This window comes from Heloderma suspectum, chromosome 3, assembly GCF_057233095.1.
Source record: "Heloderma suspectum isolate Gila_16-S chromosome 3, 16-S_ref, whole genome shotgun sequence".
Classification (NCBI taxonomy): Eukaryota; Metazoa; Chordata; class Lepidosauria; order Squamata; family Helodermatidae; genus Heloderma; species Heloderma suspectum.
Window position 1 is genome coordinate 214,196,884 of NC_139460.1, and position 16,161 is coordinate 214,213,044.

The 16,161-nt window shown below is 45.1% G+C and overlaps 1 protein-coding gene across 3 annotated transcripts in view; it reads right to left on the reverse strand.

Moving 5' to 3' along the window:
- Positions 1-720: 720 nt before the first annotated feature.
- SLC29A3 (solute carrier family 29 member 3) overlaps positions 721-16,161 on the reverse strand; it is a 52,461-nt gene continuing 37,020 nt past the window's right edge. For 2 of the 3 annotated variants that reach the window (XM_084845532.1, XM_084845533.1), the window contains exons 4-6: positions 10,242-10,468; positions 7,238-7,400; positions 1,981-3,290 (exon numbers count right to left, since the gene is read on the reverse strand). In XM_084845532.1, coding sequence (XP_084701658.1) covers positions 2,615-3,290; positions 7,238-7,400; positions 10,242-10,468 — 1,066 coding nt within the window. In that variant the 3' untranslated portion in view covers positions 1,981-2,614. Of the gene's footprint in view, positions 1,071-1,980; positions 3,291-7,237; positions 7,401-10,241; positions 10,469-16,161 lie in introns of those variants that run through there. The other variant, XM_084845534.1, reaches the window with a different exon arrangement.

The following is a 16,161-nucleotide window of genomic DNA, read 5'->3' on the forward strand; positions in this document are numbered from 1 at the left end:
CGGTTCACATGCTGCTGAAGCCTAGCTTGTAGGATTTTGAGCATCACCTTGCTGGCATGTGAAATGAGCACAACTGTGTGGTACTTTGAACACTCTTTGGCATTGCCCTTCTTTGGAATTGGAATGTAAACTGACCTTTTCCAGTCTTGTGGCCACTGTTGAGTGTTCCAAATTTGTTGGCATATTGAGTGCAGCACTTTAACAGCATCATCTGTTAGGATTTTAAATATCTCAGCTGGAATACTGTCATCTCTGCCAGCTTTGTTGTTAGTAATGCTTCCTAAGGCCCACTTGACTTCACTCTCTAGGATGTCCGGCTCAAGTTCCGTGACCGCACTCTCATGGCTATCAGGGACATTCAGATCTTTCCTGTATAGTTCTTCTGTGTATTCTTTCCACCTCGTCTTAATCTCATCTGCTTCTGTTAGGTCCCTGCCTTCTTTGTCCTTAATCATGCCCGTCTTTGCACAAAACGTTCCCTTGAGATCTCCAATTTTCTTGACGAGATCCCTAGTCTTTCCCATTCTGTTGTTTTCCTCGATTTCTTTGCATTGTTCATTTAAGAAGGCCTTCTTGTCTCTCCTTGCTATTCTCTGGAACTCTGCATTCAGTTGGATATATCTTCCCCTTTCTTCCTTGCTTTTCGCTTGCCTTCTTTCTTCAGCTACTTGTAAAGCCTCATCAGACAGCCACTTGGCTTTCTTGCATTTCTTTTTCTTTGGGATGGATTTTGTTGCTGCCTCCTGAACAATGTTATGGACCTCTATCCATAGTTCCTCAGGCACTCTGTCTATCAGGTCTAATCCCTGAAATCTATTCCTCACCTCCACTGTATATTCATAAGGGATATGATTTAGGTCATACCTGAATGGTTTAGTGGTTTTTGCTACGTTCTTCAATTTAAGCTGAAATTTTGCAACAAGAAGCTCATGATCTGAGCCACAGTCAGCTCCAGGTCTTGTTTTGACTGACTGTATAGAGCTTCTCCATCTTTGACTGCAAAGGACATAATCAATCTGATTTCGATACTGACCATCTGGTGATGTCCATGTGTAGAGTCGTCTCTTGTGCTGTTGGAAAAGAGTGTTTGCTATGATCAGTGTGTTCTCTTGGCAAAACTCTATTAGCTTTTGTCCTGCTTCATTTTGTACACCAAGGCCATGCCTGCCTGTTATCCCGGTGATTTCTTGACTTCCTACTTTAGCATTCCAATCCCCTATGATGAAGAGGACATCTTTTTTTGGTGTTAGTTCTAGAAGGTGTTGTAGGTCTTCATAGAACCAATCAACCTCAGCTTCTGCGGCATCAGTGGTTGAACAATGTTACAGACCTCTGTCCATAGTTCCTCAGGCACTCTGTCTATCAGGTCTAATCCCTTAAATCTATTCCTCACCTCCACTGTATATTCATAAGGGATATGATGGACAAGTATCCAACCCCAAAGACTGAGTACAATGCAGAGGTGGGGTCTGAACCCCAACACACTAAACAACCCCTTTGGGTCCACAGTTTTCAGCACCAACAGAAATCTATTTCACAGAAGGTAAACTCTCCCCTGCCCGCCACTCCCTGCTAGCACACACATATGCATACCGCACATTCATCATGCATACACACACACACACCCCTCTCACCCTTCTCCTTGCTGCAAGTACATGAAAACCCACACTCACTCTTTTTCTGGATCTCTACAAAAACTCCCCCCCCCCTCACACACACACATGCAGCCCCCATCCTTTCGAAACACACAACCCCCCCCCAACCCCTCAGGTTGCTCTCATTTTCCTCTTCCAGCCCTGCTGGTTTCCTGTTGCTCTCCCTCCCTGGTGGCTTTCCTGATGCCCCAGCTAGCTCACCACTGCCCTTCCTAGCCCTCCCACTCTTCTCCCTAGCCTCTCTCCTGCTCTCTTTAGTCACCTCCCCCAGCTTTCCAGAGAGAAGTGATAGGAGTCCCCTTTTCTTTCCCCTATTCTTTTTCTTGGTGGCCGGGCATGATGAAGAGGAAAGCATCAGCCTGCAGCTACCCGCCATCTTTATTTCTGAGAAATGTCTCTGAGCCCCATGTGTGGCCCAGAGGCACTCATGGGAAATGAATATGTTAGTGTCTGGAGGCCCTCTCTTTGCTTTGAAGCAATCCCAACTGACGGGAAGAAAATTTGTTAATAAAAAAAGTGTGTGTGTGTGTGTGTGTGTGTGTAGGACATCTTGGTGGGCATCAAGCAAGGTGTCCGGGGGGGTGGGGGTGAATTAGCACCTGCGAGCACCACGTTGCCTACCTCTGTTCTCAAATAATTTCTATTATTTTTAACAATGGAAAGATTAATTGTAATAAAACATTAGAATCCAGCATTGGTTAGCAAAACATATATTTTTCCCTTTGTCATAAAGCCTGTGAGGAATGATATGTACATGTAGCACCACATTACCACTGGACACACTATCAAAAATGGAAACTCACTGGCCAGAAAAAGGAGAGAGTCTTAATAACACATCACAAACTTATGAATTTGGCCCCTATATCTTGGCTTTTGGCACATTTTTGTCCTGCCATTTTGAAAATTTGCTGGTGTCAATGAAGTTCAGGGAATGGACTGGAATACTCCCATCTCTTTTTCTATATGAGATGGACAACAAGAACGGAGAAGGCCGATCCCAAAGCCAACCCCACCTGCATGAATATCATCATCAATACCCCTGCTGCCTCTGACAGTTCTTTAGGTGTGACTTTGGGGCCATATATAATTGATAACGTACTCAGGTAGCCATTGCTGAATCCCAGGAATACTGTGAAGACCACTGGATAGATATCCTGGGCAAACACTATCCTTGTGATATGTGTTCGAGGCTGATAGTTGCAAAGCATGAAGACTGGTACGAAAAAAGTTCTCAGAGCCACCATAGCAGGCAGCATCTTGCTCTTTGGTCCAGGGATCTGGATCCAGACGGTGATTTGCCGTCCACACCAGTCAGCAAAATTGTACAGGAGGAAACTGGTAAGGGGTGTGAAGTACTTATCTGTCCACAAGCTCCCTGAAATCTTGTTGACAGACTCTATGCTGGATGAGACCGCTGGGAAAATGATGATAGAGATGAAGTAGACGTAGAAGACACAGAAGCCCAATATACTGGTCTTCTTCAGGATGGACCACACGGGAGGGATTCTGCCTGTATGGTTTCTGTTTGGTGGAAATTGGCTGGTATTGCTTGCTGCCATATCCTCTTCCTCTGAGAAATCACTAGAAGAGGTACATGGTGGTAGTGTGCTGCACTTTTGCCTTCTAATATAGTACCTGAAAGAAGAGAGGGCAGAAGAAAGGCACTATCAGTCCAAACAAGCAAAAACCAAGATGGAAAAGTGAGGAATGAAATGGAAAGGAGGTCATCATCAAGTGGCACCACAAGGTTATCTAATCAGAAGTCAACAAAGTTAGCAAAAGTGCCAAGACCCATAGTTCAGTGGCAGAGCACTTGCTTTGCATATGTCAGGTTCCAGGTTCTTTGATGGACCTCAGGTAGTACAACAAACCTCTGCCTGGGACTCTGGAGTGCTACTCCTGGTCAAGGAATACTGGGCTAGTCAGACTAATGGTTTGACTATGTATAAGGCAGCTTCATGCATTGCCTCTTTCTGTGTTTGCTCTGCTGCATAAATGTACCATGGAAAAGTGCAAAGAGCCCATTCAACATCCAAGATATACCAGCAAAAATGCCATCTCCAGGCGAAAAGAGGATCAATGCATGTGGGAGGAATTGCACATTTTCAAACATGAACCCCTTTCCAGGATGCCCTAATGCATAAACCTGTCCATGTCTAAAGATTAAGAAAAAAGGGAGATGACCTGTCCTGTGCCAAGAATACGGGCTTTGTGGGAAAGGGTCCAAAGGCTTTTAGGTTATCGTCAAGTTAGGAAGAGGCTCTCCATACTGTGGGGGACCAGTAAGAGAACATTCTTGGGGAACCCAGAAGAGAAGAAATGGAACAGAGAGAATGCAATATTATAAAGCCAAATTCAAAAGAGAATTGTATTTTCAGAGAAGTGGAGAAACTTGTGATTTATACAAGGGTTATATCACTCTTTTGGTTATGGATATGGAATCCAGCTGCATGAGCTGGTCATGGTAGCAATACTGTGTGCTCTGCTGGAGTAAAACCACAGTTTAATCACCTCTTTTAGAGAACAGGAAACTGGTATCCAGGACCGGGCTCAGATAGACACTTACTGCATTGGCAGGGCCATGCACGGGGTGGGGAAGTGCGCACGTTACTCCTCCACCACAAACCTAAAGAAATGCTCCACAGGGATGCTCTATGGAGGCCCGTGCACATGGTGGGTCAATGTGTGCAGTCTCTCTGTCTCTCCCCCGCCACCCCATTTTTGTAGAGGGACAAATGTCACAAACCAGGACATCGTGCCTGCAGCCCTTATGTGGCAATCCTACGGCACAGCACATATTAGCATTATGTGCATGGGAAAGGGTGCATGCTTCCCTCCTCCCCCATGACAGCTAGAACACCAACTCAGTAATTGCCTGAATTGGACCCTTGTCCTTTTCTGCTCTACAGGTTTACATTGGATGAGTGAAATTATTCTGATTTCTTAAAAACTGAAATTTGCTTATTACTCTTAAATGCTGGTATCAGTTTGACTGGTAAAACTATAAAATACAGAGAGCACACCATATTTAACATCCATAGTTAAACAAATGAATAATCTGATATGATATACCAGGACCAAAACAAGAAACCAAACTCATAAGCCCATGCGTTGCTTTAAAAGTAGACTGTTAAATGCCTTTCCAAGCCTAATCTTCAGGCATTCTGTGCACAAAACTGATTTTAGGTTTGGACTATTTAAATAACCAGTCACTTTTAGCTAAGCTTCATATTGTATAACAAAATGCTTACATTCACACACAAAAGGTTTCTATGTTTACCTTAATAAAAGACTAAGGACACAATCTTAAGCATGTTTAGACAGAAGTGAATACTACAGTTCCCAGCATCCCCCAGCCAGCCAAGCTGACTAGAGAATGCTGGGAGTTGCAGGACCTATTTCTGTCTAAACATGCATAGAACTGCACCCTAAACAGCTCTTCTGATTGCTTATTTGGTCTTGTCAGTTTCAGGGATGTCTCTTTAAGGATACTATGCACAGTACAATTTCCCTACACTAATTCTCTATGGAAAAACAACAACCACCTGTCATATGTAAACCCATGTTTAATACATCTTTTTAAAACAGGCACAGTCTAGCCAAAGTTAAACGCTATTGTGTTTCACTGATTTCAGTGAAAGAGTTCAGTGTATTTTAAACCCGACTGATTTCAATGAGAGAGGTACAAAGTGCTTAATTCTGGCGGGACTGTGTGCTGACAGCACCGTTTCTAATGCCTAAATGCTTTTTTCCAATACTATTATTTATTTTAACAACCACTCTTTGCAAATGTTGACAATTTATTTATTTATTTACTTATTTATTTATTGAATGTATTAATCGCCCATCTGGCCGGTCACCCAGCCACTCTGGGCGACAATATGTATTTGAAGCAGTGGTACTTTGTCACTACCCTGATTCATCGCTGCACCAGGTTAAGACACAGAGTAAGAGTAATATCAATGGAAATACAGTAATAAAAATCATAATAAAAATATAAACACATACGTCATCAGGAACCTTCCTGCAGGACAGTTAGTGGCAGATGGACAGCTCAGCTGGAGCAGGCCCTGATGTTGTCTTTGTCTGCCCCCCGCCCCACTTTCTTGTTGCATGAGAACAAAAGTTGCCTTATTTTGTTGTACCAGCCAAGACTGCAAATCAAGCATGTGCAAGGCTCCTTGCTCAGTGGGACCTAAGCTTTCATGCACAGGTCTTCTCAACAGATGCACCAGATGGAGTAGTGAGCCTTAGCAGTTATATAGCGTTTCAGAGTGTTCCAAGCACTTCCCACATAATTTCAGCAATCCCTACAGTAATACTGTAAAGGTACGTCAGTCTTATTGTCCCTGTATTACAGATTTGGGGTGAGGGGGTGAGAGATGATAGCTTGCCAGGGATTCCTAGTGAGCTCACAGCTGGGAGGTAGGGATGCATGGGAAATCGTTTTCAGTTTGTTTTTGATCAGGATTTACCCAGTTTGCGCTTTTTGGACCAAACACAAATGGAATCTGTGGCTGAGGCCCATACATTTCAGGGCATGTAATGTGGTTCGCAGACCAAAAAAACGTGTTTGGCAGCGTGTGTACATTTGAAAAATACATACTTTTGAAAAATGTGCACACTCTTTAACCATTGGGAGAAGACTGCGTACATTTCAACTATGCACACAATTGATGCACACTTGTGGGAAAATACACAAGAAAATACGTACAAATTTTCATGTGAAAAACAAAAATTGCAATCTGATATGGACACAAGATGGAACAAACTTCGAAGTGGAATTTGGAGAACTTCAACCAACTCAACTTTTGCTTATATGCTGGGAGGCAAGATTTAAACTGGGGACTTTCCAGTTTAACCTCTTAGCCACTACACTACCAGCTCATAGGCTCTCCTACAGTGGCCCAGCACCGTGACTCACCAGTTAGCAGAGGAATGGAGGTGAAACAGTCAAGAGCAGTTTTGTTCACGTCAGATAAGGATCTATTGCACAGGCTGCTCCTTGCTATACAGCTTGTGGCAACCATTACCAGGAAATTCTTGGGTGGTGGTCACGAGCTCATTATCTTCTATATGACCTAGAGCACACCGGGACAGGCCTGGGTCACTTGCCAAAAAGCTATGAGCCATGTCAAGCTGCAAACAAAGCCACAGCGACTCCAAGAAGCATCACAGCAACAGTGTGAATACTGGATCTAGAGCGAACTCTGCTACAGGGCTCAGACAGCTTGCTGGCCTCAGAGTTTTGGGGTTAGAAGCCACTGTTACCAGTCCTATCTCAGTGACTCATGACATCACACCTACACCAAGACAGCTTCTCAGGGGGTGGGGACCAACACACACTGTAGTAAATCCCAGAGTTTTTGTCTAGGGTTTTACTCAAATCAAGCTCAGCCTGGAGAGAGCAAACAGAGAAACGGAAGCTGCAGAGCTCTGAGCAAAGAGGCACTGCATAACATTTTCCCCATGTATAACAGGTGGGGACCTCCATGAAAAGGAAAGCTCACAGCATCCTGAGTGAGATACTTTGGAACTAAACCACATGCTGAGTGTTGACCTGATGGTCCAGCAGGATTTACCTGGCATACTCCAGCTTGGGGAGGATCAAGTACATCCCAATACACAGAATAATGAAGACATCTGCCATCAGGAAGTAGGCCAGAGCACTGTCTGTAACTTCAGATGCTGCTGCCAGATCCACCACCGATGCCACGGCACTCACTGTTCCTCCCATGGCCTGACCTACATGACAAGGAAAGGGGCGGGGGGGAGAGGAGGAAGGAGAACAAAAGTCAATGGACGGTGAAATAAGCCCCAGCCTATGCTGGGTCAGGCAATGCCAGATACACTGGGTAGGAAACAAGGGACTGAAGCGGAGATGAGAAGCTGGTGTTCCAGCTGCATTTCTACTGATGTGCTACCTTGCTAGACGTCCTGTGGCTGTGGTTTGTTCTGCACACAATCCATTTGCCGTTTGTCATTTGCTCCTTCCGCTCTCCTGTTGCCTTGTGTGTGAATATTTATTCCATCCCCACCTTGTGTATGCCCATGTGTCAAGAATGAATCTGAGCGTGTGGAGATCCCTAGCAGCTCAGATTCAGAATGGGAACAGCCAGAACAGCAGGAGGCTCCCCCCCAGGCGAGCTCAGATATGGCAAGACCTTCTTCCCAAGACTAGGGTCCGTCACAGGGCGAAGTGGGAGAAGTCAGAGGCGGAGCTCAGGCACTCCCACCAGGTTGGCTATACGTGATAGCCTACGTAGGAGGCAGCCACTGTAAGGGAGGGGCATCTCCCCCAAGCTAGCCTGGCCAAGAAGTTCTTGTTCAAACTGCTGGCAACTTCTCTAACTTCCACTTCAGCTCTTCCATTGAGATTCATAATTGTGTGGAGTGGGTGTTTCCATTATAGTCTGAGAGTTTCCTAGAATTTGCATTTGTAAGGAAGCTGGTCGTTCACTAATAGAGCAGTGAGCCTGAAGCCTGGTATCCTGGAGTGCGTTGATGGCGAAGGGGCAGGGAAGGGGGAGGACGAAGGAGTTTGACAACAGGTGAGGTCTTGCTGCAACATGCCTAGGTTTGGGCAGGGTTAGCTTTTGGTTATTGACCAAACCACAAACATGCCAAAATGGGTGACTTGCAGAATTTCTGCATTTGAGTGATAACAGCAACATGGTTTTTGAATTATGAGATTAACAAGAAATGTCTGTAGGGAAGCCTTCCCCAACCTGGTACCCTTCAGGTATTTTGGACTTCAGCTCCCATCAACCTCAGCCAACATGGAAAATGGCCAGGAATGCTGGGAGTTGTAGTTGAAAACATGTGGAGGGCACCAGGTTGGGGACAGCTCGTGTAGTGGGAATAAGTGAATCAAAAGGCACTGCTCTGCCACATGGCAAGTTACTTTTGAAAGTTGTGGGAATTTCAAAAGTAGCTTTTGAGGCAGCTTGGAGGAAGCTGTTCTTCAAAATGAAGGACCCCATTTGTCTTGCTGGCCGCACATAGTCTCTGGAGGGGGTTTGCACAGCCTTCAGACTCTCCTTGAAATCTTGAGAATCCCAGTTGTTTATGGATGACTTCACACGATCTTTTTTAAAAATAACAACCAGGGCAATACTACCAAGAGACTCTCATTTACCATGCCTAAAGGGTACCTAGAAGGTTTAAACTTCAGCTCTGTCACTGAGAGTGGTACAAAAATGTATAGGCAGAAATATTTGCACCAATTCTGGGAAATAGCATTTTGGTGATTGCATGGGCAAAGCCTTCACAGAATCATAGACTTGGAAGGGGCCATTTAGGCCATTGAGTTCAACCCCCTGCTCAGTGCAGGGATCCAGTTTAAATGACTGTCCAGTCTTTGCTTGAATATCTCCAGTGACAGACAGCCCACCACCTCCCTAGGCAGTTGGCTCCATTGAGCCGGTTTGCACAACACACCAGGCTCCCTGTGGGTTATTTAACCCACAATGTGCCACAGCGCATATCAGGCATATGCATATCATCCAAACCCAGCCTTTAGGGGTTATTCGAGGGTTAAACCCTTGCATAAGCCTACAATAAACTGAGGGTTATGCAAGGGTTGTTTAACCCTGAAATAACCCCCAATGGTCAGGTTCAGACAACACACTGCAACCCCATTGGGAGTTGCATATTCATAATAGTGGCCACATGTGCCGTAACTCATTGTGGGTTAAATAACCCTTGGTGAGCCCAGCGTGTCATGTGAACCAGGTCGTGCTCTGACTGCTTCTACCCTCCCATCTCTATTGGGAGAAAGTCCCTTTATGTACATGGTGAAAAGGTTTACACACATTTGGTGACGCTATTTGGCACTCAGAGTAAAATAAATTTATGGTCCCATATTCTATAAAAGCTGGGAGGCTTTTGAGAGGGGCTGTGGTGAAACTCTCCACAATGGGTCAACCCCAACAACATTCTTTGCCGAAACAAAAGGCTGAAATCTGTTTTGATTTTCATATCTGTCTCCCCACCCTGCCTTACTTTGATCTCAACAAACGTTTCCAGTGTTATCAACGCCTCTTAAACCTCGAGGGGCCTCATCATTCATAGCTGCGAAACTTGGAACTCATCAGTTATGGAAATGAATGTTAATGCTGAATATAAAATGAGACAATGCAAAGTTTCATATTTTTTTTAGATATAAACAAACATGGAGCTGAATGCAGATTATATATATATATATATATATATATATATATATATATAAAAATATCTCTCTGGTTCCTCAACAGAGATGCCACAAGATGAGACTTCTAAAAGAGGAATAAGAACCAACAAAAGGGGGAAACTACAAAGACTGGAAAGTCAGCTCATTTAATCTGCTGAGTTTCCTTTCAAACTTCCTCTTCAGAGTACTGGATGGTTCTTTATTTTAAAAGCTGGCTTGCGTTAACCTAATTGAGAGTGAATTCATTGTCATGTGATTCCATGAAACCAAAACCTCCAGTCCAAAGACAGCACATGCATCCTATTTGCAAACAAAATTAAAAGGAATCATCAGTTGGAAAAGCCCCATTACTTCTTACTATGATTGCCAGTGTAGGTACCATAGGGAGACTTAACCTGAAATCAGTGCCTGAGAATTCCGCATGGGGAAACATCCGGACAGACCGAAGACGCTGCTGCTGAAGATCGTGGCGGCAGCACTGATGACAACTACACAACTTATGGTGACGGTGAAAAACCAGGGAGTCCAAGCAGAGGTGTCCACTTTCACAAGCACTGTGATCACCATTAAGACAGCCAACATGATGGCCAAGGAGGATAGAATGCGCACGTTGACAGAGACCCTGGAGAAGAAACGCAATGGTTGATATGTGATTTGTGAACAAGAGTCCCTTGTTCTTTTCTTGAGTCCTTGTAACTTGATTGTGATTGGGTGTTGCTGTGTTGGAGAGTAGCACTGCACAAAAGGGCTTAGATCGGGGTGGAGGGCTGTTCTGGCCCCTGAGGCTGGATGACATCAGGGGTAGGGCAGGCCCCTCCCTCCCTCCTACCCCTTAAATGCCCTCTTCAGATGCCTTTCTCCATGCAGAGAGAGACATGGATGGCTCAGTGCCTCTCTCTACACAGGGAAAGCACTGCTGTTCTCTGCTCAATGCTAAAGACAGGCTGCTTTTCTCAAGTGCTGAGCACTGGGCTAAGTCTGGGAGAGAAATTGGCAGGTCAGATGGGGAACCCCCACACGCTGGAGGTTCCCCATCCCTGGCACAGACAGAGACATCCCAAGCAAGGAGTAGGTGGGAAAACAAAGGCAAAACACAGGGAAGCCACATTGTGCAAATCCAGAGAAAATACCAGCGGCAGAGGCAGGAACTGAAGAGCCTCATTCTGACAACTCACAGTCTAGCGCAAGTCACCATGTCTCTCTTCAGGGCAAACTACTAGTCACCCTAAATTAATTAATTCTTCTAGAGACCTCTTATAGTCTAAGTGACAAAATGTGGAGCCAACATGGGATCTTACAGTAGGAAGGTATGTTCAGAAGAGAGGCTCACTAATCAAAAACAATGTGTGTGCGTGGGGGGCGGCAGCAGGGTTCACCTTATGATGGCTTTACTACGTTCAAAATTAGAGTGGCAATTGAGGCTAAGTGTACACCTGAACTTGAGTGCTAATCTACATCACCCATCCCTGCTCTGCCTACTATAGCAAATGGGCTCTACATTTAACACTAAGCCTTGGTGGTCTCTTTCAGCAGAAATTTCCTCAATTTACCTTCTTTACACCCTAGCCAGGGGTCCATTGCTTTAAAAGAACCATTTTAGATATCACACAAATCCAGGTTTGCCACGAAATGGACACCCATCAGGGTGTACTTTTAGAGACAAATCACAACACCCTGGCAGATCACAATGCCCTGACCAGTGTACCTATGTGATGCACATGGTTACACACTTTACCTTTTTAAGAGTATATTTCAGATTCAGCCCTAAAAAATGCCATGTGTGAAATAGCTCAGAGTCATCAAGAAGTCCTACATTCCAGCTCCAGTGTCTGGACAAAACAACTTTACTCCTCTTTGAAATGTTCTGTGGAGGTGGGAAGTTTCCCGCCCCTGCCCTGCACTCCAAGGGCTTCTTCATATGGAGCTTTTATCCTGCTGTTGAGACTGCTCACTCACAAAAGTTTGAGGGTCCTTTAGATGACCTCCTTAACCTCCAGGGTGTCTGCCACACTAAATTGCCTTTATTCCAGTTTTTTTTAAAGATTGGAGATAATGAGCTATCAAATTATAGCACAGGAGTTCCCCTTGAGTTCCCTCGTGAAAAGAGGAAAACTTGCAATAAGCGGAGCTAGACCACAGCGCCATCTAGCAGCTGGATAATGAAACATATGGCAGACTCAGATAAGCGGGGGAAAGGAGGAGGGAAAGAGGGGAAGGAAGAGCGTGGAAAAGGAGTCCGTTGTGATCCTGCATTTAAAACGGAAGCAGAAAGCCCCATTTTAAATACGGGATTTTAGGCTGGTGTAGAGATGCTCCAATTTAAGCATCTATGGAGCTAACTCTACAGTTCTTAAGCTCTTGGCCATGTGAAAGACACAAGCAGCCATATCAGTGTCTTGTAGGGGACCAGCAAAGCCTCTCAAACAGGAATGTAGCACAGGAGCTTAGCCGCTCAGATAGACTGCAAGCAAATATTGACTTTTATTCTTTTAATTATCTAACACCTAATTATTATATTACTTGGACACAGTCTGTGTACAGGAAATTAAGGGGGCAATCCTACGGGGATAGTCGGCCACCTCTGAACTCAGAGGTCACGACTATCCAATGCAGGGTGGGCGGAGCACGGAGAGGATCTTCTCCTCTGCGCTCTAGCTGCCTGCATTTGCAGCTAGATGGCCAATTTAGGCTGTCTAGCTGGAGTGCCTTGGAGCGGGGGAGGGGAGGCCGGACAGCGCATACGAAGCATTGTATCAGTGCTTCTGCCATCCCCTCCCCACCCCCAGAAATGCCCCCTTTCCCCCTGCTCCGTGCTGCTCTTCTGAGTGCGGAGCTGGGGATGAACTGCGCCACCTATGAGGCGGCAAGGGAGGGGAGGCACTTTTCTGAGAACTGACCTCGGAGTGCTGGCTCTGAGCTCGGTTCCCAGAAAATGAAAAATCCTATGGCCATCTAGCCGCTGTCTATTGCGCCCTAAGTGTTCTTTCTAACAAATTACCACTTTCTTATTTCCAGGCTGCTTTGCCAAATTGAACCAAAGTTGCCTGTTCCTAACTTTGGCAGACTTCAAGTCTGACCTTAGCTTTAAGCTGATTAAATTGAAAAAAAAGGGAGGGGAATATGGCATTCTCGCCAAGGTTCCCACAATGCCTTGCTATGGCATTGCCCATAAGCAGCCTAAGTATGCCTGTGCTTCTTCAAGAACGATGCTGAAGGAGCCACCCTGGGGAGTTTTCCAAGAACGTATAGGAAGCTGGGTAGCTAGAGAGATGGGTCCAGCATCTGTGATGTGCAGAACCAATGCTTTGGGGAGGGGAGAACCAGTTACAAAGAACAAGAAACAAAAATGGGTGGGGTTCTGAGAAGGATCAACAACAACCCTAACACTTTATATTAGATAACAAGTGTACAGATTCTACTTTTTCTATCAGCCCTTACTGATCCAATCTCTCTCTCTAAACTCAGTCAAGCTGGAAATGCCCATTTCGAAAAGAAATCGCAACAGCAACAGGCAGCAACAACAGGAATGGAGTCTGTTTGGGGAATACTGCTGGCTGGGGAAAAGCAATCACATGCTTATCACACCACAAGATAATTAGCTGCCTGAGCAGGAAAGTTACTTATTATAGACACTGAAGACTTGATCCGCTCCTCTTCAGTGCAGCGGGCAGGGAAGGAGAAAGAGAAGAAAATGACCAAGATCTAGCAGCAAGAGGATATTCAGTTTCTCCTTCAGGGATAAGACCCTGGCTTAAACATCCATTTGTGATATACATCCTCCTCTAAGGGACTCGAGATGAGGTATTCTTCATGCCATGTAACTACGCAAGGTAGAAATGTTGCCTGCCTGACTCAGGGACTCCTGACAAATGCAACCTGTTTGCAGAGAATACTTTCAGAGAGACACAATAAGCAAACAAAATGAATTACTTCTGAGCAAACAGGACAGCCAATAAGGGTTTCATTTCTTGCACCTATAAGCACCCCAGCACTGCTGTTTCTTCCTCATTCCCTTCCCCCAAAATGTCACCTTCACCCACACAGGCACGAAAATCTGTTTCAGAAACATCGTATTTTAGCTGCCATAGATGCCCTTAACAAGGGTGGAGCACAGAGTAGTCATAAGTTACCCTCTGGAGGCAACTGAACTACAGGGAACGGATTTGCTCGGGAGTTTCCATAAATGCAAACCTGCCTCATGTGTATTTATGATGCAGAAAACTTAGCATAATAAAACACTTATTGATTATGGATGTGCCACTCAGCAGAATCAACAATGTGCCAAAGATAAATGAATGCTACGTTTAAAATGTAATGCATTAAGCACATAATGGGTTTTGCGAAATGGATTTCCAACCTGGAAAATATATAAGAAGAGCAGGCGTTGCTATCTCTCTGGGTCTCCTCCCTTTGCCTTCCACTTCTTTCCCCATTTTCATAGCATAACTGGGGGTAGGGGGAGGAAGAACCCATTTTCTATTTTAGGAATTCTACAAATAAGGACAGTAGCATTAATGGAGAACATTGGAGCATTTATATGCAGAGAGCTCCATTTAAGCAAATGAGGAGCATTCTGAAGATTGAGCCTTAAAACTACAGCAGCTACACTGTGCCCATCTTGGGATTGTCAGGTGGATTTCCAGAGTTTCACTTGCTAAAGTAGGGAAAGAATAAAGAAGATGAAAAGCATCAGCATCCTCAGGAACATCACAGGCACAGAAATTCAGAAGCTACAGTTCCTGCCCAGCAGGGAGACAAGGAGTTGCAATGCTGGAGTTCTCCTGCAAAGATTTCCACCCAGGAGGCAGGGAGCAATAGTGCCTTGTTTCTCCAGTTCTCTTGGCAGGGGGTGATGGATATAAAAGAGGAATATCCCTTGGTGCCCTGCCAAATCCTGGCCTCAATTTGCCACATGCACGCGCATGCGCGCACGCGCACACACACACACACACACACACACAGTCTGCATGCAAGAGAGAAAGACTGGTGGACAGAAAGCGGCTCTAGGGAAGAGGCTGCCAAGAGCTGGAAACAAGCTTAGGCTACATGGGAATTATAGCTTTTAAGTTTGAATAGGATGATGATAACCTTAGAACTTCATATGCAAACCTCAAAAACAAAGGAACAATTCCCTCCCCCTTGTAAGCAGATGACCAAACTGCCCTGGGATGAGCTCTCTCGCCCTGGGGCAGCTTGGTTGTCTGTAACATCCTGGCACTGTGGTAGGGAGGATTTTTACCACACATCAGGTTTGGGTGTGTAACAAGGAGCAGAAGTAGAAAGTGGTCAGCTGTATGAGCTTATTCTGTGATGCACATCTGCTAACAAGAGCGTATTAGCCTTACTTTGCTTTCTCCTTGATGCAGGACGGTTGGGTCTTCTGCCTGAGACCCACCCACAGAAAGTACTCCCACCCTTTACACTCATGTCTACCATGCTCTTAAAAGATAATATGGGAAGGATTTAGCATAGATGTCTACATTCAAAGAAGGTAGCACATCCCAAGAGTTTGTAATCTGCTCAAGATTATCGACACCTTCTTTGAAGCACATCCAAGTACATCTTGATCTTTTGTGAAGGTGTGTTTTGAAGACATTTTAGACCTGGCAAGGCACTCTCATGCTCCCAAAATGTAATGGTGGGAGGCATCCAAGCTTCACATCTCGACACCTATTGAATTTAAGTGCAGAAATAGATTTTGGTGGCAGCCATGAGATTCTCAATCCCATGGTTTCTTCCAACATGCAAAATGTATGTGTATACATGTGTGTGTGCTTGCTTGCTTGCTTAATCCTTCCCTTGCCCACCCCCTTTTCTCTGAAACAACCCCCTCAAGCAGCTCCCCCCCCCCCGCAAAATCTGGGCAACTCAGGGAGGGACTTCATGGCAAAAGAGGCTGTGCACAAGTGTTAAGCAACCCAACCCCTACCCAAATTCCCCCTGCAAATGGCCCTTCCCACCTGTACTTTGCATATCAGAGGTACAAATCAGATAGTGAGCAACTGCATTGTTTTCAAGTAGTCCATTCAATGCTAATAGTAATCTAAAGTCCTTCCTGGCTACCACTTGGCTGGTTACCACTTGGCTGCTGCTGGACAGAGATTCAGCCAATCAGTCAGGTAACCCGGCCTGCAGCTCCTCCTGTTGTCTTCTATGGGCACATCTGTTCTGGCCTAACTGCCTGCATGAAGTTGCAGACTTGAAAGTCTGTTACTCCCCTGACTATACAATTGGTCCAATAAAAAGGTATCACACCTGAACCACTGTGGATACCAGTTGTCTTAGTTTAGAACTAAGAGAGAGAGAGAAAAGACA